This window comes from Synchiropus splendidus, chromosome 4 (assembly GCF_027744825.2).
Source record: "Synchiropus splendidus isolate RoL2022-P1 chromosome 4, RoL_Sspl_1.0, whole genome shotgun sequence".
NCBI classification, from domain to species: Eukaryota; Metazoa; Chordata; class Actinopteri; order Syngnathiformes; family Callionymidae; genus Synchiropus; species Synchiropus splendidus.
The window spans coordinates 11,103,156-11,126,024 of NC_071337.1; the positions used below are offsets into that span (position 1 = coordinate 11,103,156).

At 43.3% G+C, this 22,869-nt stretch overlaps 1 protein-coding gene across 2 annotated transcripts; it reads left to right on the forward strand.

The window, feature by feature from the left end:
* Positions 1-2,175: 2,175 nt before the first annotated feature.
* On the forward strand, positions 2,176-21,050 carry LOC128757776 (chondroitin sulfate proteoglycan 5-like). 2 transcript variants are annotated; one of them, XM_053863298.1, is made up of 6 exons: positions 2,176-2,648; positions 8,936-9,686; positions 11,758-11,946; positions 12,790-12,952; positions 17,827-17,979; positions 20,153-21,050. In XM_053863298.1, exons 1-6 carry the CDS (start codon positions 2,567-2,569, stop codon positions 20,675-20,677), a joined length of 1,863 nt encoding a protein of 620 aa, XP_053719273.1. In that variant the 5' UTR covers positions 2,176-2,566; the 3' UTR covers positions 20,678-21,050. The 2 variants fall into 2 exon arrangements, with proteins under 2 accessions (XP_053719273.1, XP_053719274.1); XM_053863299.1 differs by having other exon boundaries at positions 2,177-2,648; positions 12,790-12,868.
* Positions 21,051-22,869: the final 1,819 nt, after the last annotated feature.

The window sequence follows — 22,869 nt, forward strand, 5'->3', positions numbered from 1 at the left end:
AAAAGACTTTTGTCCGTGTTGTGCGTTTTACAGTTTAAGTGGGAATCTTTTATATCCTTTTCTCTTGAATAATAAATGCCTTGTGAAATCTACACACCGAGGGGTGCGGGGATTTGGACTTGGTGTCCCCAGCTCACCGTTTGACACTAGAACAGGATGAAAAGACAACATGGTCAGTGGACAGCATGCCTGCATGGCACCATCTAAGGTGTGCCAGCCTCCAGTCCTGGAGCCCAGTCGGATCCATCTGCTCACCCTCCACGATAAATCCCAGAACACAGGCAGAGAAGAGGCTGCCTGTTGAAATGTGTGCAGTCAGTATATTTTAATAAAAATGAGGCTTCTTGTGTTAGTGTGCATTAATGAGGCAGATATTTTAGTGTGTTTGTGTGCGTGTGTGTAGGGGGATGTAGGCGGGTGTGGAAGCAATTTTGTTCTGCTCTGTTTGGCAGTGTGTCAGTGACTGTTTTTCTGTTTCTCAATCCCTGACTCTCCGCTCCTCCCTTGGTTTACCTCTCACACTATCCTCCGACTAGCAATGCAAACCACTTCTCCTCCTATGCAACGAGTTCTTTTATGTAAGTCATTCAAAATAACTTTCCCCTGAATCTGCACCTCGACCTAGGGATGGCAAATCAACGAGGAACAATGGAGTGTTCCGACAGCTGAGCCTCAGGTCTTATCGCATGAATTATGTAAAAGTGTTGTTAGTGTGGCGAGGAAGACGAGACAAGAGGATGATGACACTAGAGATGTTTCATTTTGAGAGACCCCTATTTCACGTGGAGCGTATGAGAAACAGAGACATCTAGTGGTCAGGTCAAAGAGTGCAACAAAAGTTCACCCAGACTCGACTAGTCCTGTGAATATCAAAAGTTTCTCCGAGCGTCATTAAATATTCTGAGGCAACATCTACTGAATCACTCCAAATTACAGTGTATCCCATCTCTGCGGCTGAATTGCGGCTGTTTAACAATTTAAAACCTGCAGAACAAGAAACACCATGGGAGCAGATGTGGTCTGATGTCCATTCAAGCGATAAACAGGATGTTTATAATGTCATCTTGAATAAGAGCAGCGGCTGGTGCTCAATAGGGGGCGCTGCCTCAAACCTCCTGCCTGAATCCATATGGTACATTTTAAAAATAAACATTTTATTTAGCTCTACAGATGAATAATCATTGCAGTTTGGAGTACCAGACAGTGTTGAGAGGAAACAGCATCAACTTCATCACACACTGCTAGTGGGGCACAAGCCCCTTCAGCACAGCAGCTCAGCCAATCACAGACATCAAATGGAAACATGATATTTTGAGGGACATTTTTTGCAGGGCCCTGAGTTTTGTGACCGAAATTCCCCTTGAATTCAGTAAGAGCTGCTTCCCATAATTGCTGATTATTATTTTGTATTTTTGACACGGTCTTTACTCTTCAATAAGAAGTGTTGGAAGCAACCTCGCTATTCTGTAGTTGTGTGTTGTGTATTGAGCAGCAACTGGACAACAGGACTTTTAAAAAGATTTAAAACGTACATTTTATTAATTAAAGGATAAACACATTTACAATGATGAGATCCACATGGAGCCAAAACAGTTTCCTCGACTTTACATATTAAGAAACCAGACTTTTAAGCCCATTATTCCATGTGAAACTGTGTTATGACTCAACAGTGTCAATGTATTTGCTGCAAACTTAAACAAAGGGTATGTATGTGTCTTGGGAGTTGTGTCTATGTGTGGGCATGTTTTGCTTTGTGTGGACATTTTGGCCTCTTTTCACATCTTGGTCCTCACAAGGTTTAGAGGGTTAAAACGTCAATAAAAGCAGTTTATTGGTGCAGGTTGGTTCAGAGTCCTGGTTAAGGTTAGCCATTTGTTTTGGATGGTTAAGTTAAGGGTGAGTCCCTGGGGAAAGCATTATGTCAATGAGAGGTCCACACAAAAAGAGCAAAACAAACGTGTGTGTGACAGAGAAGAGAAAGAGGTGCTAAACAAGAGCAGATGTCATTGTCTGGAGCTCATATCACAACATAACAGTAAGAGGATTATTGACCCAGCATGGACACACACACACACACACACACACACACACACACACACACACACACACACACACACACACACACACACACACACACACACACACACACACACACACAGGCTTCATCACACATTTGGGGTGTAAAACGGACCATATTAACTTTCGGAGGCGACATACGCGGTCTACTTCTCACAAGGCACGGAGTGAGCGCGAGAGTGCGCAGTAGGGCTCTTGGAGAACAAAACGCTGAGCACACTCGCCGGCTCATTACAATCTCGTCCCCCGGCGGCGCGCATTACTACTCCAGCTGACAGACTCCGGTACGCGCGCGATAGGTGTGGAGGAGAGAGCGCCGGCTCCGAACAATGGACCTGAACCCGTGAGCGCTTCTGAGACAGACGAGCAGCCAGGGGACGATGGTGGTGTCGAGAGTGATCTGAACTTTATTCGCGGAGGATTTATCATTGACACGCACCATCTGACCGGGGAAACAGCAGAAGGGAGCAGAGCAGAGGCGCAGCTCAGCATGGCGCGGGGTTACAGTCGGCTGGGGACATGGCAGCTGCTTCTGACCATCTCGATGGTCATTGCTCCGCTGTCCGCTCACGGTAAGACACGCACGACCTGCACGCGATCGGCAGGTGTTGCATTCAAATATTGCGTGCTTTTGACATGTATTTTCCTCGTGCATGATTCGGGGCAGTCCTCTCTATTTCATTGTCTTATCTACGTTGGATAAGAGTGATCTGCTCAATAAATGATGGCAGCACAGTTGGGCAAACAAAGGCAGCACAATGAGGTGATGTCATTTAAAGCAGCGCCATTCCAACACTCCACTAGTTCGACTTGAGTACCAGACAATAGCCCGGTGACAAGTGTAGCAGAAGGCCGGGCGGCGGCGCAGGCTCAATCCGGATTAGGTGCACGGCTGGCCGGCAGCAGAAAACCCTGAATTCCTCCAGACACCAACGATGGCAGGAGGCGTTTTGTAAAGAAATGTCGCGCTGAAAACGGCGCGCCTCCGTCGCTGCCCAGCAACAGGGTGGCTCGTGCACGCGATGGGTCGCCGGGGTTCACTTGGGCACGCGCCGCCGGTGTAGCAGCGACCCCTCCCTCCCCACCCCGACACCCCCCCCCTCTTCACCGCATCCCGCGCCCTCGATGAGTAGCGGCGCGTTAACACATTAACAGGCTATTTTGTCTCTGATGATCGAACCACGTGGCTATTGATTCTAAATATTTAATTAGAAAAGAGGTTTCCCGCCAAAAAAAAAAAAAAAGGGGGGGGGGGGTCAACTGAAATTATCAGACACGTGACAAAATCAAATGCACTGTATTTTCCTGCAGAATTTTTTTTTTTTTTTGCAGAAATATTTTCCTGCAGAAAAAACAGTACATGGCTAATCGATGGCAGATTAACTGACCGTGCCTCCTGATTGGTCGATCGCTCTCTTCTGATCTTATCTGGACTCTGTATGAATAAGACTCAAAGATCAAAGTCAGCAGACAAGATAATTAAAGGACTAGTGATAATGAGAGAATTGAATGGAGAACTGGAGGAGCCATCTATAAAGGCGATAACTCTTTTGGACTGAGAAATAAAGAGATTATGGATGGAAGCTTGTATTATAGTTGAACGCGAAACTCAAAACATGCCCTTAACTCAACCTACAATTTCGTCAAATACAATCCACAACCAGTCAGGTTCACTCCTATCATTCATGTTACAGTCCCATAATACACAGCAACAGTCAAAGTCTGATGGGAAAAAAACAGTAAATCCCATCGTGCCATTGAGGTTGTCCCATCAAGATACTTGAGGTCAATAAACTTGTGCTGAACATCACTTATATTCGCGCTTATCTGTGGATGTGACCACACTCTCAACGACGTCTTAAATATTTACTGTACAATCTACAAAACAGCCTCCTTTTTTCAGAGTGTTCACATATTTAATATCTGTCCTTATAGCAGCACCACACATACACAACTAAAACATCAGGAAATTATAGAAGAAATTGTTTCTTTTAAAAAGCAGTGGTTACTTTTGTCACCTGCAACCATGAAGATGCAGCTAGCTTAAGTCCAGCATTTTGATTTTCCACTATGCATAAGTCGCTGTTACTTGAAAAGCTTCGGCAGCAGTGAAACCACAGCCATTAATGTGTTTTCAAGACGTGATCTTGCACAAATTTATTCTGATTCCAAGAGACTTGTGAAGCTGAAACAGGATTCCTCACGCACTATGGGTTGAGCCTCAGACTGTGTGATGTCATCTGTTATACTTTTACTCATTGGGGGTGAAAAGGAAAATGTCAAAAGAAGTGACATAATGTAGTCAGTAAAATTTCAAACGAGTTATCACCGACATAACAGAATGACGTTATATAAAAGTAAAAAAACAACAGCAATCCATTCATCTGAATCCACGTGACTTGGAAGGATCAGAAGAGCGAAGCCTTGGAAGTGTCGGAAGTGAAAAAGGTCAGGAGTGGACTCTGATGTCTCTGAGCTACGACCTCTGCATATATAAGTACAGGGGAGTCAAGCGCACCTGACAGCTGGAGTTTGCTGTTGATGCAAAAAACAACAACATTCATTCAGCAGCATTGCACACCCAATTAGAATTAGAGGATTTTAGGGTCCCAGAAAACGCTACAGAAGTCAGTGGTGAGGAAAAGGGGAGTTTACATTTCTGAAGCTTTGTAACTTCACTGAGGTAGCTAAGTCATGAAGGCAGACACAGGGAATTCAACCCTCACTGACCTTACTACGATGTGATGATGGGGTTTGCTGCCTAGAAATAATGCTGGCACTTTAACACGCCCCTTTTCCAAAAATCCAATATACATCTTCCCTAGTCTATTGATCCAGTCTCCATGACCCCATTGACAGGGATGTATGTCGCCAAAACAACATGCTTCTGATCTAGCGCATGATGCTATCTTGAAATGCAGCCGCTGTGTGCTTGCATGACTGCATACTGCGAGGTCCATCTGCCCTGTAGCCGCAGAAACCTCATGCTACGCCAACACGCATCACATCAACATTTTGTCACATCTTTGTACACACATTTAAAAAAAAAAAGGGTGGAAGGTTGTCTCTCGTCATGGATACTGCATCGCCATCGCCCGAGGGAAACCCGCTTTCATCGGCCTTCATTTGATGCATGTATGATTTTAACGCTGACAACGCTGGAGAAGGCTGCCGGCAGCTGTTGTCTACCTCACACGCCCTTATTTCACATTGTGTCCAGCTGGTAAACCAAGAGCTGCTGGGGATGTGCACACAGCATCTTCAGGTAAAGCCTGTTACCATGGTGACAAGAGGCAGTACGCTCGGCGGCGGTTATAGCCACAAATCATAGCCTTTCCGCGACGGAAATTAAATTTCAAAGCAGCTGCTTTCAATTTGTTGTTTTGGTCTAGTAATCTCCCTGTGTTCCCTTTAGGTCGGGCCATCTAAACGCAAAGTGGCAGGTTCAACCTTTAAATGAAACAGAGCTTGTCACTTCTAATCAGACGGCTATAAAGGAAGCTCTCTATTAGTTTGAGATCATGAGTGCAGCATGAGTGTTGCGTTGGCAGAGCTAGCGTGCCGCGCTAACCGCTGGCTGGCCGATTGATTTAAAAATGCGGGAGTGAACGCGCGAACACTGGCTCCTCTGTTGCCTCCACCGCTCCCTTCGCTCCTCTGCTCCATTCAACATGGCACCTCTTTACATCTCACCATGGCAACGGTGGTCTGTGTGAGGGGTCTCTCATGGTTCCTCAGCCACCGCCGCTTTTCGTGACTCGAGGCACGTTCAGATGGTTTTTGTATGAGCTGTGAATGAAGGGCCAGACACTGAGGGCAGCGATCTCATTGGACACCGCCGTGTCAGGACAGCGGTGGGAAACGGAAAAATCCAACGTTCAAGTGTCTCCTTGAAATTTCATCAGCTGTGGGAACATTCGTTTCACTGGGAGGGAGCGCAACATTAGTCTTTAAATAGCAACGCAGCGATGAAATAATCAAACCTGACGCAGCTTCATTTCCTCACAATTAAGTGAGACAAATCTGGAGTCTTTCAAGACTCCTTTAAGACAGAGTGATTTATGCTGCAACAGAGCTGCGAGGCAGAGTAGGAGTCATAAATGAACTCAGGTTTCCCTTCCCTCTCCATCTGGCAGACGATCCACTGGTGCACAAAACAAAGTAGAACTCTGTCAAAAATGTTACACACCCACTATGCTCCAGCAGCAAGGAAGGAATTTTTCATGCTGGAACGAAAGATGAGGCTAAAACTGAGACAATGGAAGAGGCAATGATCAAAGCCTATTGTTCTGATATTTTTCTTATCTTCTAAGTAAAGTGCTGCAGTGAACATCTTCAGGCAACTGACAGAGATAATAATAGAGATTTATGTTAATATATTTTTCATACATAACATAACATTTTCGCCACAATTTTCTATTGTTGTGCTCTTTATATATATTTTTGTATTTTTTTTTGTTCCTATTGCCTTATTTTGTTCTAGGAACTCATTAATGAATTGTCTGCTCATATCAATTTCCAGAAATCTTTATCGACCGTGTGGCATATCTTGTCCAAACAGTAGATGCACCATCTCTACACAGATAATTAGAGGCTCTACTCAAAGTCGCCGACAGTTACCTTCATCTCAGTGACACATCAACCATCTGCTGACAGAAACTTAGGGACCAATGATCTTATTCTTGAGGGCGTGAACCAGAGTCCAAGGCCATGGGTTCATGGGTCAGAAGGACGGGTGGAAGTTGTAAAGCAGTTTTCAGATGTGTTGCTCTCAGTCACTGCGTTCACGCCAATATGTCACCTAATGAGAACAACATTCTTCCTGAGTTTTAGCAAAAATATATTTAAATTGTACATAATATTGTATATTTGTAGTCGCAGATATAGTTCAGCCAAAAAAAACGACATACCTAATCTAATGTATTTTGGTTTGTAATATTTGAATTTTGCTTAAGTATTTATTTTTTGTGCGAGAAAAAAAATCATAAAAAGAGCTGCAGTCGGAATAATAAAAACCTTGACCTCAATAAAGCCTCCCATGATCGAGATAATAAAGTCAGTACTGCCATTGAAATTGAATACGACAAAAGCAGAACGCTGTGTCTCTTACCATGAACCCGACCTAGTACATTGAAAATGTTGTGAAACTGCTCTTTCCTAGTGATCCTGTACCACAACTTTTTGCAGGTGTTCCCGCTGAATATCAAGTGCAGGCAACCTACCAGTCCAATCTAAATCCTAATCTAATCCTAACCCAGTCTCGGTCACTAGAGCACATTAGCCAGTCACTCATTGTGCCTAATCCTACATCGTCTGATTACACGACAGTATTCGGCTCAGGTTTTGGTTTGAAACAACAAACAGGGAACACGGTGCATTACAGATGTAGCCTGGTAGTTAGACTCTCGAATGAAATCCCCACCAGCCATGACTCAGCGATTATTTTAGTGTCATTACAATGGAATTATCAAAACTGACTGTACAGTAGCTGAAGCTGCGGGAGGTGCAGGGGGAAGTAACTCTGAGTTTAGCATCATGGTTCTGACTAAACCAATGTGGGAAGGAATCTGAAGGATGAAAGGGAAAATGGGAAGAACATCAGACAATTTTCCATTTTCAAGATGAATAAAAACAAGTTGTTAAAACATGCAAAAACAAAATGTGAAATACAACTTCCTTTTATTAGATTGATAGTAGGATCTTTTTGTCTTTTACCCCGCTGAAACAATTCAACTAAAGACGTCTGTTCTAATAAGTTTCATTATTGTAAGTTTTTGCTAGGGATGCTCAGATCAGGATTTTTGCTGCCGATTACCGATACCGATCACCGATATCAACCACATGGATTGACAATGAATTTGTAATCGAAATAATGAGGCCTTCTGTTTATATGATGTGAGAAAATGAACTTTAAATCATTTTAATCCAGACACGGTTTTAATATACCTCTTAAAGGTGGCAAAAATAGAAAAACCTTGCAGAATGCAATGCAATTCTCTTATTCTCAAAAGGACAAGTGAAAAACATTTAATTTGATGTGAGACGTCGCAGGTGAATCTCCAGAAACTGTGCTATGTCCGTGAAATATTTACATACTGGCTGCTGACAGCGGGAATCAGAGACTGAGAGCAATGCATTTATGAAAGATTCCAAACGTTTTCAAACGTTTCAGATTCAGGTGGCTTCAGTCATTTCTGTTTCCGTCTCCATCCCTATTTTTTACTCATATTTTATTTACTTGTTTAGGTTCTTTACACTGCACCAGCAGGGGAAAAATAACTGTGCTGGAATATTACTATATTTTTTTTAACCAGAGAAAATAAAACATCTAATTCTGAATTAGGGAAAAAATGGAGCTTGGAGGAAACCCCTACTAGCACAGAGAAAGCTTCTCAGCTTCACTGCACGAGTTCCCTCAAGCTGGAGTTGAACCCACGACCTTCTTTAAAAGAGGCTGCATCATTTTAGTGCCCTATTTGAAAAGTCAAAACATTAAATGATCACATGAGCGACAAATAAAAGTCAAATGGCTGAAAAACGCTGAGACCCAGAAGGCAAAGCTCTTTCTAGGTCATGACTGAAAGCACAACACCCTGTCTGTTATCTAAGCGGCAGGAAGAGCTCAGTAAAGCCGCACAGATGACACTACTTTGGTGAAGAGGAAATGTGTTTTTGAACATCACTAGGAGGCCGTAGTCTAATGTTCCAGTCAGACTTCATAATGAAGCGATAATAAAGGTGTGTACAGAGCAGTGTAAAACCATTTTCCAATATCAGCTATTGGAATGAGACCAAATGGGCTCTCAGGCTGCGAGCAGGAGTTGCGATTTCTTTTCTGAACTGTCTCTTTGATCGACAGGGAGGCATTCGCTGACCAGACGCCATCATCACCACAATCAATCATCTGTCAACAAAGAGGCCTTGAATGCCAGGATGGTGCTTAGCGACGACTCTGCAGAGCGAGAGCACCTGATTGGAGCGGGTCCCGGGGTGAAGCTCCCCGTCCGCTCCCACAAGCATCATCACTCTCATAAGCATGCTCGTCCGAACTTTGCCGAGGAGCCTGCAGGGGAGGAGCTGACCGCGGGAGGTGCCGGATCAGACCACCAACTGTCCGATGACATCGTAACGGTTGAGTTTCACAGCCCGGCCCCGGATTTTGTGCCCTCTGACGAAGGAGTGAACTGGGCTAAACCCCCTCAAGCCCAGAAGCAAAAAGGAGAACCAAGTGATTGGACTCTCTCTGACTTTTACGACTACACATCACGGGATGATGATCTGTCGGCACTAGATACTACCCCAGAACCTGAGCCTACACCGTCTCCTCCAGCTGACATGGAGGATGAGAACCCGTTACTGGCTGGGTCCCCTGCTCTCCCAGAGTACGTGAGCCCCGGTTTGGCCAGTGGTCCTGCTCTGCAAGCTCCACCGACACTCGGAGGAGACAAAGGTCAAGGCGTTTTAGGGGTCGCCATGGGGCCCGACGGATGCAGACTCGGCTTTGCGCGATCCACTTCTGGGGCTTGCTTATCTCAATGCGAGGTCGAGCCTAATTTCTGCTTTAATGGCGGAGTGTGCACTGTGGTTCCCGGGTCGGCTGCCTTCTGCAGGTAAGAGAGTTTCTACAAAAGACTTTTTACCCAAGTGTATCTGATTCATGTGTGTGTTAACTGCAAGTTCTCACTTCTAAGGCACAATAAACTGACAACCGTCACATGGAATGTCACGATCAACATGGACGCGGAAGTCGGCTTGATACTTATCAATATGTTGATGCCTTAGAAGAATGTGTGGGGCATTTAGGATGGTCATGCCAGGCCAGGAGAGCATACCGATTGTGTTAAAGTCATACAAGGAGAAGCGTATGCTTTCTAGATGGGTCAAGTGGTAGCGCTGTCTCTTTCATATAAGGTTAGTTTGGGATTCTCCCCTCAGGATGAATCAAACTTTAAAAGTTAAACTTCAAGCCATGTTTTTGAAGTATTTTTGGGATAAAAAATTCCTCTTCTATTTTCTAGGAAACTCCCTGGGTGTGTATAGCGCACGCATTTCATCTGTGAGACTGAGGGATCGGTGGATAGTAGGGGGTTGATTACGACTTAAATGTGGTGCTCATTATCACCGCATTAATTCTCCAACACAAAAAGAAGATTTAGGGCGCTCCACTCAGAAAACCCACAAACAGACAGAAGGCAGGCTTAGTGCAGTGAGTGATGGTCTGGATCACAGCAGGGTCGCAGTAGGATAGACTGAAGGAAGGGTGTGTGGTGAGTTCAAGGCCTGAGGAAACAGATTCAGCCTGACCACTGACTTCTAACTTCCCTTTGAAATGTACTATATATTTCTACATACAAATGTAACCGCACTTTAAAATGGGCAACTCAACTGCACTAGGAGAATAGGTCTCCTTCATTAAGGAAGGTTAAAGAGTCAGTGTAAAGAGTGTCCTGACATTAATCCCGACACACAATAAAGGAAGACGCAAATTTGATGTGAAACCTGGCAAATGTGAACTATTTATTCTACAACTGCTTTGTAACTGAACTGCCAAGTCAGGTACTTTTTAATGGTGATAAATCAGAGAGGACGCAGACATTGAAGGATTAAAGCTATCGAAATATTTCTGTCTGCATCAGCAGGCTCCTTGTCATTTTGTTGAAATAATAGAACTACACTCTCACTGCGAGTGACACTATGTATTTCTCATGTGGCTCTCAACACACACTGCATTTTTGACTTCTGAAGTATGAATTTGAATTATTAAGGGGATCGCTGGTGTTCACTCCTGCTGAGTCTGCTCACTGGAGCTCATCATCGGTTGTCTGTGCAACTACAATTACAATACGATAGTGGCACACTTTAGTCAACAAATCCACCCTCCAACAAAACAACCCAGCAACTGTACATACATAAGTCATCTTTCAGGGACAACTTTCTCCATTGTGTGCATCGATACAAATGCTTTTCTAATAATCCATTATTGTGACAACATAATTCTTGTTTAGATAAAGTCATAAATTGCTCAAATATGAGTCCTTGAATAAACCAAAATGAGCAGCATCACAAGGTGGAACTTTAACAAACAGATGGGCACGCTTCATGCACCATCATGTGTCCCATTTAATATTGACACCGGTCCCAGTGTCACAGCTAAAGGAACAAATCATTAAAGGCAGAGTATCGTAACTGATACTGTGAAAATCATTTTTTTTTAATCCATGACACACTTTCAACAGCAATCAACTAAAAAGTATCCTAAATTCGCCTGCGTGGGCTCAACACATGATTCGAGCCCATAACCTTTGTAGTGCCATCTGTCCCATCTTGGCTGTCTCTGTCGGATTACAAGTGGACTGCAGCTCAGCGCATCATACCTGCTGCATAATAGCACAGCACACATGCGTGCACGCACTGGCAAGAGTTCTAAAACTTGCATGCTAGGAGGGAAGAATGTTGAAAACACACACACAAACACACACTAGCAGTCACACTCACACAAACAAATGCGTATGGCCTGATCCTTTGATCTTGTTAAGGGAGAAGTGCAGGTCCAATCCCTTCTTCGAGGGACAGGCCTCAAGACACTGAGCCACATGACAGCGTGCTACTTCGTGTTAAAAAAAAGTCTAGAATGATGATATCGCAATATACTTGTGCTAACTTTTGCTTTATCTAACTCAGGTGCAATGTGCAAGACTACATCTGGAATAAAGGCGCCCGCTGTGATTGGGCAGTCACTGAGTTCCAAGTGTTGTCCGTGGTGGTGGGCGTGTCCTCCCTGGTGGCCCTCCTCCTTTTTATGATTATTGTCCTCTTTGCCAAAAGTATGCACCGCCTCAAGAACGAGAACAAGCGCCTCCGCAGACGCAGGTGTGTTTCTGCAGCTCACCTCTCATTCAAAATTCAAAGGCAGATTATTGAAGGCGACATGAATTGCCCAACTCTCCGGTATATTGAGAGAAAAGCTCATATCATTTTAAGGGATGGACTTTTAATCTCCCCTGCTCATTGTGTAACTGAAGGAGAGCACATTTCTGTCCTCCTTCTAGACTCTTTGAAATAGTAATAGACTCATGGAAGAAGGAAGGAACAGATAAATCTTGCTCCACCTTTATGAAGAAGACGTTTTATTTTTAAATTATGGACGTCACATGTGATCTATTATGATCTATTAAGCAGCCACCTCTGAGCAGATTAAACAAGTCTTTAACTGATGATTCATATTGTACCCGAGAGTATTACTTAACTACGATAGTGACATTTAAATGTTCATTTATGATCAACAAAATTTTCATTAGTGTGGGAAAAAATAATGAAAGGTTTTAAAGTGAATTAAACAGGGATTAATTCCATTAAACCATATATATATATATATATATATATATATATATATATATATATATATATATATATATATGCTATTACATCATTTATACCCCTAAAGCAGGGATCTCAATTTATTACATGATGAGTTTCTGCTTCAAATGGATGGTTATATGGTTATTATTATTTTAATAAGTGGTGCCCATTTCATGAATTAATAATGCAAAAAAAGAGAGAGAAAGAAACCAAGAGGAAAGATCAGTCCCCAACATTCAATGGTTAAATGTTTCAAGTGTCACTTCCACTTGAGCAGCGGGACTTTTTGGGGAGAAAGCATCCAGAACTTCATGAATAGTGAAAGACCTGCTCCTCTCTCTTTGCTGTCTCCAGTAAGTATCGCCCGCAGAGCAGTGAACCACAGACGGACGGACTCTCGGTCTCAACAACGGCCGATGGCTCCCAGCCAAACGTAAGGAAACTGTGCGATAGTCCTCCGCCTGCTCCCCAAGCTCACACTCACAACCTGGCGTACTATGACAACATTATCTGTCAGGTATGCCCCACACTCTCCTCTTGTTTACTCTCCACTGTCATGTCAATCACCAGCGTCGAAACTGTACATCTGTCTGTGTCATTTCTTCCTCTCTGCATGTGTTGATCCTTTTGTTTTACCCCCTCGAATTTTAAAAGCAGCACTACTGAGTTATGCTTCACACATTACATGTAGCTAACGTCTAGCTACACGGCGTACTACGGCTACTTGACAGTGTAGTTCATCGCGTAACCTTGAGCCTGGATGGATTTATAGTTACATTATATTGACTTTGATACCTTGAGGTTTACAACATTCTTCATTGCCAATGACATCATGGTCAAGGTGTTAGCATCTGTTTGCCTGAATGATGCTCGGCATTGACACAAGTCTCATGGTTCTTCGCAGGAAAAGCATGCTTGACTGCGAGAGTGGTCCCCGCCTTCGATAGAGAGGTTCTATATATCATGAGGTTTGAAGTGGGCATGGGATTACACAGGCTGAGCAGAGGGAGGGCTCACAAGATCGATTTACTTTAGGGTAGACGATCTCAACAGGCTACCTTCCTTTTGAGGAATTGTACATCTGGAATTCCATGATAAACCTACCCCTGTGACCCAGCAACAAATGAGCGCCTGAAGACAAATTACACATAACTGCCAAATACCTCACAGAAAATGCTTACATTGGTACCAAGCTGCAGAAATCAGAGCAGGAGAAACGTTTCTCTTGATAAATGAATAAAAGCAAAAGTCTATTTTTTAGCTTCGCCTCTCACCGTTAAAACTACTCTTGAACACGCCAGACGCATTGCTTGCTTGTGCTGTTTAAATATCCGCATACCTTTGTGTGTGTATGTGAGTGCATGGCTTTGTCGTGATCTAATGTGCTGCCTCAGAATACCCGAGTACTAACCAAAGCCAGCGATCGCACTGGTGTCCTGTACAAACAAAATTGTCATTGGCTTTAAAATTATTAGTTTAATGTGAACATGTGTGTATTTACCTTAACGCCCCTCAGAGACCATCATCAACCAGCTTTACCTGGGAGTCTAAACATAGAAATCCTTATAGCTACTATCAGGTAAGCCGTTCAGCTGAAGTGCTCAGCGCCCCGCTGCAGTTTCCTTCCCTGGCCTCGCTTTGAACCCCTGAGCAAAATTCCAGTCCCAGGATGTTTGTGGTTGACATGGGCATTTCTAATGGAAATGAAGAAAAAATGATTTGTATGATTACCAAAATGTCAAAATATTAAACTATCAACTTAATCCTAAATAAAACCTATAGCTTTGGGAAATTCATAGTTATTCACAGCATCCAATGCATTGGACAGCATGCACTTAAAATGTCTGCCAACTGAATGTCAAATTTCAAGAGCACAAAAAGCATCGACGCTCCCTTCCTTCCTTAGTTGTGAATTACACAATTTATATTGACTTGTAAGTATCAGAAAGTCCTAAACAAAACAATCATGCTTGTTAACTCCCTTTAATTTAAATCAATGTAGTCTACAGTAGGGATGCTCCTCAGGATTTTTGCTGCCGATCACTGATACCGATCACCATCGATCCCGATCACATGGATGGACAATGAATTTGATCGAACTGATGAGACCTCCTGTGTAAATGATGTAATAATAATAATAATAATAATAAATCATTTGAATTCAGACACATACTAATATACCTCTTTAAGAAGGCAAAAAATAAAATAAAAAAACTTGAAGAATGCAGTAACTATTATGTCAAAAGGACAGCTGAAAAACATTTAATTTGATGTGAGACGTCGCAGTTTGGTGAATCTCTTGAGACTCTGCTATGTCCGTGAAATATTTACATACTGGCCGCTTGTAGTGTGACTCCGAGACAGAGAGCACTGCATTTATGAAAGTCGTCACTCCAGAGTTCTTCAAAAGTTTCATATACAGGTGGCTAACAAACGCTGCACCCGACTCCAAAACATTGACAGATCCAGTCGCTCCGTCTCATAGATAAAGGCTGGTCATCTAGCTAGGTGAAATTAATAATTATTGCTTAGGCAATTAGCTTAGCATTCCGAAAGTCACAGTCGGACCAGCGAGTGTTGTGAAGCGTTAGCTGTGCTAACAACCTGCTGAGATTATTAGCGCAGATAACTTTCAAAATTTGAAGGCGCTTCCCTGCGCAGCATTGTCCCCTGCATGTGCTGCAGGATGCATACTTTACATTACAGACTGCAAGAAGCTCCACAGCAGTTTTGCTGCTGCCCAGTGATCGATCGGAGCATCCCTAGTTAATAGTTTAAACAGTTTTGCTGCATTGTGACGGGTCAGTACTTCTTTGCTGACATGAACTCCGGGAATTTACAGTTATAATTTACAGTAGCAACCTTTTCATTCATAGCAGCAACATAATTAGTGTTTATATTACTAATATGTACCAGAAAAGAAGGAAAAAACAAAACAATTACTTCTATCTTATTGGTAGGAACAAAAACCCTTACAAAAAGCAGCTTATTATGTTGTATTCATGTCTATTTAATGATTTGTTGAAATAAGAATCAGCCACACATAGTAATTGATGGGATATGAACAGGAAGGATCCAGACTTGTGATGTATTCCTGTGTCTTGTATGTTAGGAATGAGCTTGGTTAGGCTGTCCATCTAAAGTTGCCTTTGCTGTCTTGTTGTGCAAGCAGGCATTCACAGCTACCCCCTCCTGTAGCAACACCTGCGCACTTCTGCGAAGTGCAGACGGCAGTCCTCCATTTTGCTTCATTTGCCTGACTCACAAATTTTCCTACACAGCAATTCTCAAACGACCTTCATAGGTTTGTGCTTGTTTTGATGGGTAAACAGATTCTGTAGCAGCACATGTGAGTTTGTCTGAGTGTGTGACTTCATCTGTGTGTCACTTTATACAGAATATCCACATTATGTCGGGGTACAGACTGTTTTATGAAGATGTTTTATCACCTTTAATTCTTCTTGCTGCTGAGACGTGCACATTATTTATAAACATGTTCATGTTTAAAGACAATAAATCAAGTGAATTACATTGTCTGTCAGTCACGGCATTGAAGTGTTGAGAACTTTAAAAAGGCAGTCGTTGAGTTGCACAGCTGTGTCAGCGTAGCCGATCGATGGCACCCTACTTACTGTCTGCTGTTGCCATGACCTTCAGAAGTCTGTGACTGACCAATCAATGGATGGACTCCACATTTTCATAGCGATGAGCAGATGTTCTCACCAAACCTGGTCTGCGCGTCCTGCTAACACGGACGTATGGACTTTAAATTCACTCTACCTGTAACATTTTTTAATCACCTTACTTTAATAGAAATAAAAACCTGATGGCATTTTGCCGCACTGGATGACCTCTGCTGCTCTAAATGTCAAGTTTTGAGGCTAAAAGCCCCTGCAGGCAAATGATCTCCAATGCAGCACTTTGAATGTCAAAAGTCTGCTTCTTTCAATGTCCAAGCATTTTGAGCTGATCAGACTAGCGCATGGCCAGATGTTTAATAACACTGCTGCACGCTCACAAGCTAATGAGTGCACTAAAATAAAGAGTTGCAGCATGTTTTATATTGTTAATAAATCTAACAAAAGAGCTCATACTTAAGATGTGGTCAAGTCATAGTATCCAAAGCCACAGCATGTTTTAAGGTTTATGCACAACAGTGGCGACTGTGCAACAGTTGTAGTACCACTCGTGCTCACAGCCACTTTCCCTGCCATTCAAGTGGCATTAAAAAAACAGTGACTCGGCTGCGGGCCTAACATTACTGGGAAGTCAAAATGGTGAATGGACTATAAGCACAGGGGTAAACAGACGTATTTACAGGAAATAATTCGCCGACTCACTTCCCTCTGAGGTAAAGTATCGATTAGAAACAAATGTTTTGCCCAAAGGTGACTCCCGATGAAAACATCCACAGTGGTGAAAGGGTTGGGTCAGGCTTACCCAAACGCAGAAGGAAATGAGCTGGCTAATTGTTTACATGAGCAGTCCCCTGAGCATTCAGTCCATTGTACCCCTTTATCGACAGTGGAAGTACACTGAAAGCAAAAAAAAAAGATTTTGATGCTGTCCCCTCTCGGGGTCCATCACATCCTTCCTTCAGAGGCAGTCATCAATTGCTGCAACCGATCCGATCTGTCTTTTCCACTTCACGCCTTTGTCAAGGCACTGACTGATCAACACCCTGTAACTTGTCACCGGAGCTTTAAAGTCGGCATTCAACGCGACAAGTGTCGCTTGGAACACACCGAAGCTGCAACTGTTGCCTCAAATGTTGCACCCCAAATTCCATTTGGTTGTGTTTACTGACAGTTTACTACAATGAAAACAGATGCCAATGTACCACAAATGTAGCCTTAGATCAGATTAGATGTTCTTTCTTCGTCCCACACTGCGGATATTTCAAGAAAGAGTAGTTCCCATACCAGGAGTCGAACCCAGGCTGCCTGGGCAAGAACCAGGAATCATAACCGCTAGACTGGCCAGGTGTGTCATCATCGGTGGAATGTGTGAGGAAAATGAATTCCATTTAATGGGCAAGAGGTAAATCAGGGACAAGAAAGCTTAGAGAGGTTATGGAACTACTGTACCTCAAATGGGTGATAAAACATTTTCTGGTCTTTGTACTCCGTGTGCATGATTTGCTCTACAGAGGGCTGTAATGTTGCAGCTGGCCATGTTGACCACATCACACCCGCAGACCATCTTCAGTAAGATACAAGTTGAGAACAGTAACAGGCAAAAGCAGATCTGTTCATAATGTCAATTCTGCATCACTTATTCCCCCATTTAAGACTGAGTCGGTCCAACTTCACTACACACGCTGTGAACATTTGACTTTCAGACACCACACACTTTGTGACCTATTAAAAATGAACTAACCCTCCCTGACAGGACGATCCTCAGAAGCAAGAGGACCCGGCAAAATCCCCTCAACCCAAGGAAGAGGGCTCCATGAACATCCTCAACTCTCATTCCCCCAAACACGAGAACAACCGCCCCACCTCTGTGGCTCACACCCCTAACAACACAGAGGAGAACAGCGAGGTAAACGCGCTCCAGAACAACTTGGTCTGAGGCTGCCGGCGTTTATTAAGTGCTGCTGGAGAGTCAGCGCACAACCTTTAAAGCACACACAGCGTCTGCCAAGAGCACAGCGCTCAGCGAAAATTAGGCCTCCTGTCAAAATAAGCACAAATTTAACACAAACGTCCTGTTTACACGTTTTCCTTGTAGAACACCCTCTCTTTGCCTCGCGCTGGACTAAACTCTCTGGCTGGACCAACTCATTACTGACCTGCTTAACCTCTGTCTTAGTCTTGACAAATAGAGCCCCCGTTCTTAACTCCTCCTCTGTATGCCCTCACCCTCCACCTCTGCCTGCCCCGCCTTACTGTCTCTCTGCTCGCATGCATTGGTGTTATCAAAGAAAAGTGTCTGAAAATGTACTAATTCCAAAAAACAAAACAAAAAAAAACAAAAAAACAAGACGTACGTGGAACTAAAGTGACCGTATTTGCGAACTGTTCATGTGTGACGTTTGCTAATAAGTGGATATGTCTAGATTACATGAGGTCAAAGTAACTGCTTGGAGTTGATGTTTTGAAAATATATATACACATGTAACACACGGCGTGTCTTGGTTTACAATGTGATTTATAATACTTTAATGTACCGGAGATTCTTTTTGTACTCTTTTGGGGTATACATTGAGGATTACAGTACACAGTTGTGGGAATAAAACCTTTTTTCATTTTACCCGGCTTGTCCCCGTGTGTTGCTACTTTCCTCCTCCTTTCAATGCATGTAAGCTAACTGCTGCCCAGCTGCTCCTCTGCTATTAATGACTGAACGCACGGCTGACCCTGCTTTTATGCTACAGTAGATCGCAGCACACACACAATCATGAGCGTGTGGTTTCAGCGCCGTGGACAGAGACTACAAGAGCTGAAAATCGGACTCCTTCTAATGAAACAAGTGCAGTGAGGTTACATGGTTTTTAAGATGAATGAAAACATATATATTCTTCCACCTCAGGCGATTAATATTATCCTTCTTGTTGTGGTCATTGGAGACATATTCATTTAAAAAGTTGGATATCTGCCATGAAAAAGGGGCCTCAATTAACATTGGAAATTATAGCATGTCAGTATATTGGACATGTTACCATTCAGCTGCTGATGCTCAGATGCTCAGATAAGGGTTTTTGCTGCCGATCACCGATACTGATCAGCAAGAGTGCCGATCACCACCGATCACCGATACCGATCACATGGACTGACAATGAATTTGTAATCAAAATTATGAGACCTTTTGAGTACATGATGTGAAAACATCAATCATTTTAATTCTGTTTTAATATACCTCTTCAAGAAGGCAAAGAATAGAAAAAAAACCCTGCAGAATGCGGCAACTTCTCTGTCAAAAGGACAACTGAAAAACATTTAATTTGATGTGAGACGTTGCAGTGTGGTGAATCTCTTGACACTTTGCTGTGTCCATGAAATATTTACATACTGTAGCGGGACTCCGAGACAAAGTGCACTGCATTTATGAAAGTTGCACTCCGGATATTTTCCAAAGTTTCAGATTCAGGTGGCTAATGAACGTCCGACCTTCTCCAAAGCGGTGACGGACTCTGTCGTTTCCATCTCCACACCTGAGAAAGGCTGGTCATCTAGCTCTGTGAAATTAATAGTCATCATTTCTTATCATTCAGAATGTCCCGCTAAGGCCGGCGGGTGTTGCTAAGTGTCATGAGTGAGCTCGAATAACCATTTTTAATAAATGATGTTAAAAAAAGGGCCGCATTGTGATGTGGGGAAAAAAAATTACAACAATGAAACATATCTATATTCTATATATTCAAATACAAATGACCAAACACACTTAACGTATAATAATTCTGAGGCATAGGCATAGAGAAGCAAAAGCGTTGTGAAGGCAAGCACTATGTTTGCACTTGCTCTTCTAACAGGGCTGTCCAAACCAGTCCTCAAAGGGCCCGGGCGCTGCAGGTGTTTGGTCCAACCCATCAACCAATGAGGTGTCAGCTGAAACAAGCAACAGTAGACACTTGACAAGCAACTGCTTTTATCCCTTTAGAGCACAGTAGCTTTTCCAGTCAGCATCACCATTGCTCCGGTCGTTATTAGCAGTGCAAGACTCACAACTCTGTGACTTTGTCCTTGAATGGCTTCTCAAATGTTTCCTGCATCAGGATGGAGTCACTATCGGCCTTGAGGTCCTCCTCCCTAAAGAAGCCAAGCTCCACACAGACTCGAGTGCGCCGCTTCAGTACGACGTCTTCCTCTACAAAGTCCCCAACAATGGAGACCCAGCCAACTCTCATCCATCCACTCATCTCATGTCCAAATCCCCCAAGCACAGTAAAGCGTCGTCGGTGAGGCACTCATCACCTGGCTGTGATCTGTCACCGGGACGACACCCAACCACCAGTCGTCACTCGGCTCCTGGGTGCTACTCTGCTCCCGCCTCTCACGCGGCTTCCCACTCCACCCAATACAAATGCCAGTCCTCCTCTTCCACCACTCCTCCTCAGCTCCGAAGGCCCAGAGGCCGCTCGCAGGAACGAGGCCCGCGGCAACCCGGGATGGAGATGGAGCACCAGAGAGGACACATACGTCCGTCGCCTTCATCGCCTCATCTATGCCAGCCACCTTCTTCCCCATCCAGGATGAAGAGTAGTCCAGTTAGCACCCGGTCTCTACCGCCGCTCTCCTGACAGGACGTCGCACTCTGACTCTCCTTCTAATCTATTGTAACCCTCAGCAGCCCGTTGTGACTCTAACCCATATAAAAGTGATTGACAGATAATCCCTCTATGATCCCCTTAAAAGTTCCCCGACCCACTCTGATAAGAACGCATTGCCAACCACACACACCGCACTGTCGGCGCTTCAGCCAAATATTCTCAGCATGGTGTAAATACCAACTTCAAATCTCAGGTCATAATCTTTATCTCGACTCAATCTGAAATGCAAGACACAGCGGTAACACTCCTTGACCGTTTTTATTAACACAATTTTAATAGATGATCTGTGGGGTTTTCTATTCACATTTTTTTATGTTTTCAGTGGATTTTTAAAGTGTTTAATGTTTCTAATCCTCAATAAAATATTTCAAAACAAAATGTACTGTTTGTCTCTGAAAAGTAAAAATTAAAGAAAATATTTAACGCAAAACATGAAGCTTGAACACTTCAAGAGAGCGTCAGGAAGAACAGTTTTGGAACTCTGCTGCCCATCAGTGGACAAAGCTTACATTACAATAAATGGGCCAGTTTGACGACAGCAAGCGATCTCAGTAACGCTTGACTGGCATCTAACTTGTCGATCAACAACGATTATGCAATGTGATATTGCAGGACCATCAGCTGGAAAGAGGCGATTAACGAAAAGGTAATGACAAAGTCTCTGTCATATACAAGTTGAAGATAACACTTGGCTCTTACAGCAATTTACAACTCACACCAGCAGTAAAAATAAATATGTAGGTAGCTGAAAAAAAAGAAAATGCTCCCCTCAAGTTCCTCAAGTTAGGTCGCCATGAGAAACTACAATTCACAATTCAGCCCTCCAACAAGAGTGAAAGACAAGGGTATATTTCAGCGAGACAGAGTGAAGGTGAACTCATCCTTCCTGCTCCTCTCATTCATCACAGAGAAGCGAAGGCGAGATGACAAGTTAGAAAGTGGGATCTCCTGGTGACACTTCATGCCTGTTAAGAGCTCCAGTGTGGAGTGCCAGCAACAAATCGGATTGCTGTGTTCTCAGTCTGTCCTTAGGAGTGATTCCTTTTGCTCAAGTCAAGGTGAAGACGCCTGTGTTTCTCTTCATCCGTTCCCAAGTAAAAGGCACATAGTTTCATCAGAGCGAAAACCTGTGAACCATTCTTCAGTCTATAGGTAAATCAAGGGCTAAAAATAAAACAGGAGCAGTGGGTCGATACACAAAGTGTTTGTTCCCTGAACTCTTGGACAGTGATGAATGGTGTGCACATAATGGAGGACTTTAACAGTGTATAGAGGGTATTTCTCTGGATAATGAGCTAAGTTTGTTAAGTGGTGTTACAACAATTATAGCGCAATAGTAGCATACAGATGATATTCTGCCTGTTCTTGACCAGTACACAAATGAAATCGGGTTTATTGACCTTGACAAAATTTTAAATAATGTTAGATTTGATTACTCTTCATGACAATGTGTGTCATCTTTTGTCGTCATCGTGTGATGACTGTCATGCTTCTGTTTTCTTGTGCTTTTATTTTGTCACTTGTCACTTTGTTCCCATTTTCTGTTTACATTTCAGCTTCACAGCAGCACAGCTGGAACCTATCCTGTCATGCCTCACTGGTTTCAACACCTTGGTTCCAGTGTTGCCAGATGGTTACTTTCCATCCACCGGTAAAGCTCTTCCTCTCGTGCATTTGTTCCAGTGTGTTTGATAACTTTTAGATTGTGCGTACCTGTCTTATCTGTTGCTTTCTTGGTTTCTTCCTTGTTTTCTTTTCTGGTTTTTGCTATTAACCGTGCGCTTTGTGTGAGTGTTTCTGTTACTCACCTTTTGTTTTCTCTAGTTAGCTTTCTTCCTCGTGTGTGTGCGTGTTTATTCCACCACCAAGAGCTTTTCGATATTTAGGCCTCGTGAGTTTATCTGAGTGCGTTTTTGTTGTCCCTGTTATTTAGGCTTGACTTTTATTTGCCTATTTTCTGATACAGTTTTTTTCCCAGTCCCTGTGCGTTTTCCTCACACTACGTTTTGGTGGCAGCACAGTTCGTGCCTTGTCGCTCGTACACGTTGATAAAACCTCTCACATCATATTTGACAACCTCTTTCACCTGCATGTAATAACCGTACACAAGTGCTGACCTCTGACCTGAACCCACATGTGATGGCCTGTGGGTTAATGAGGCC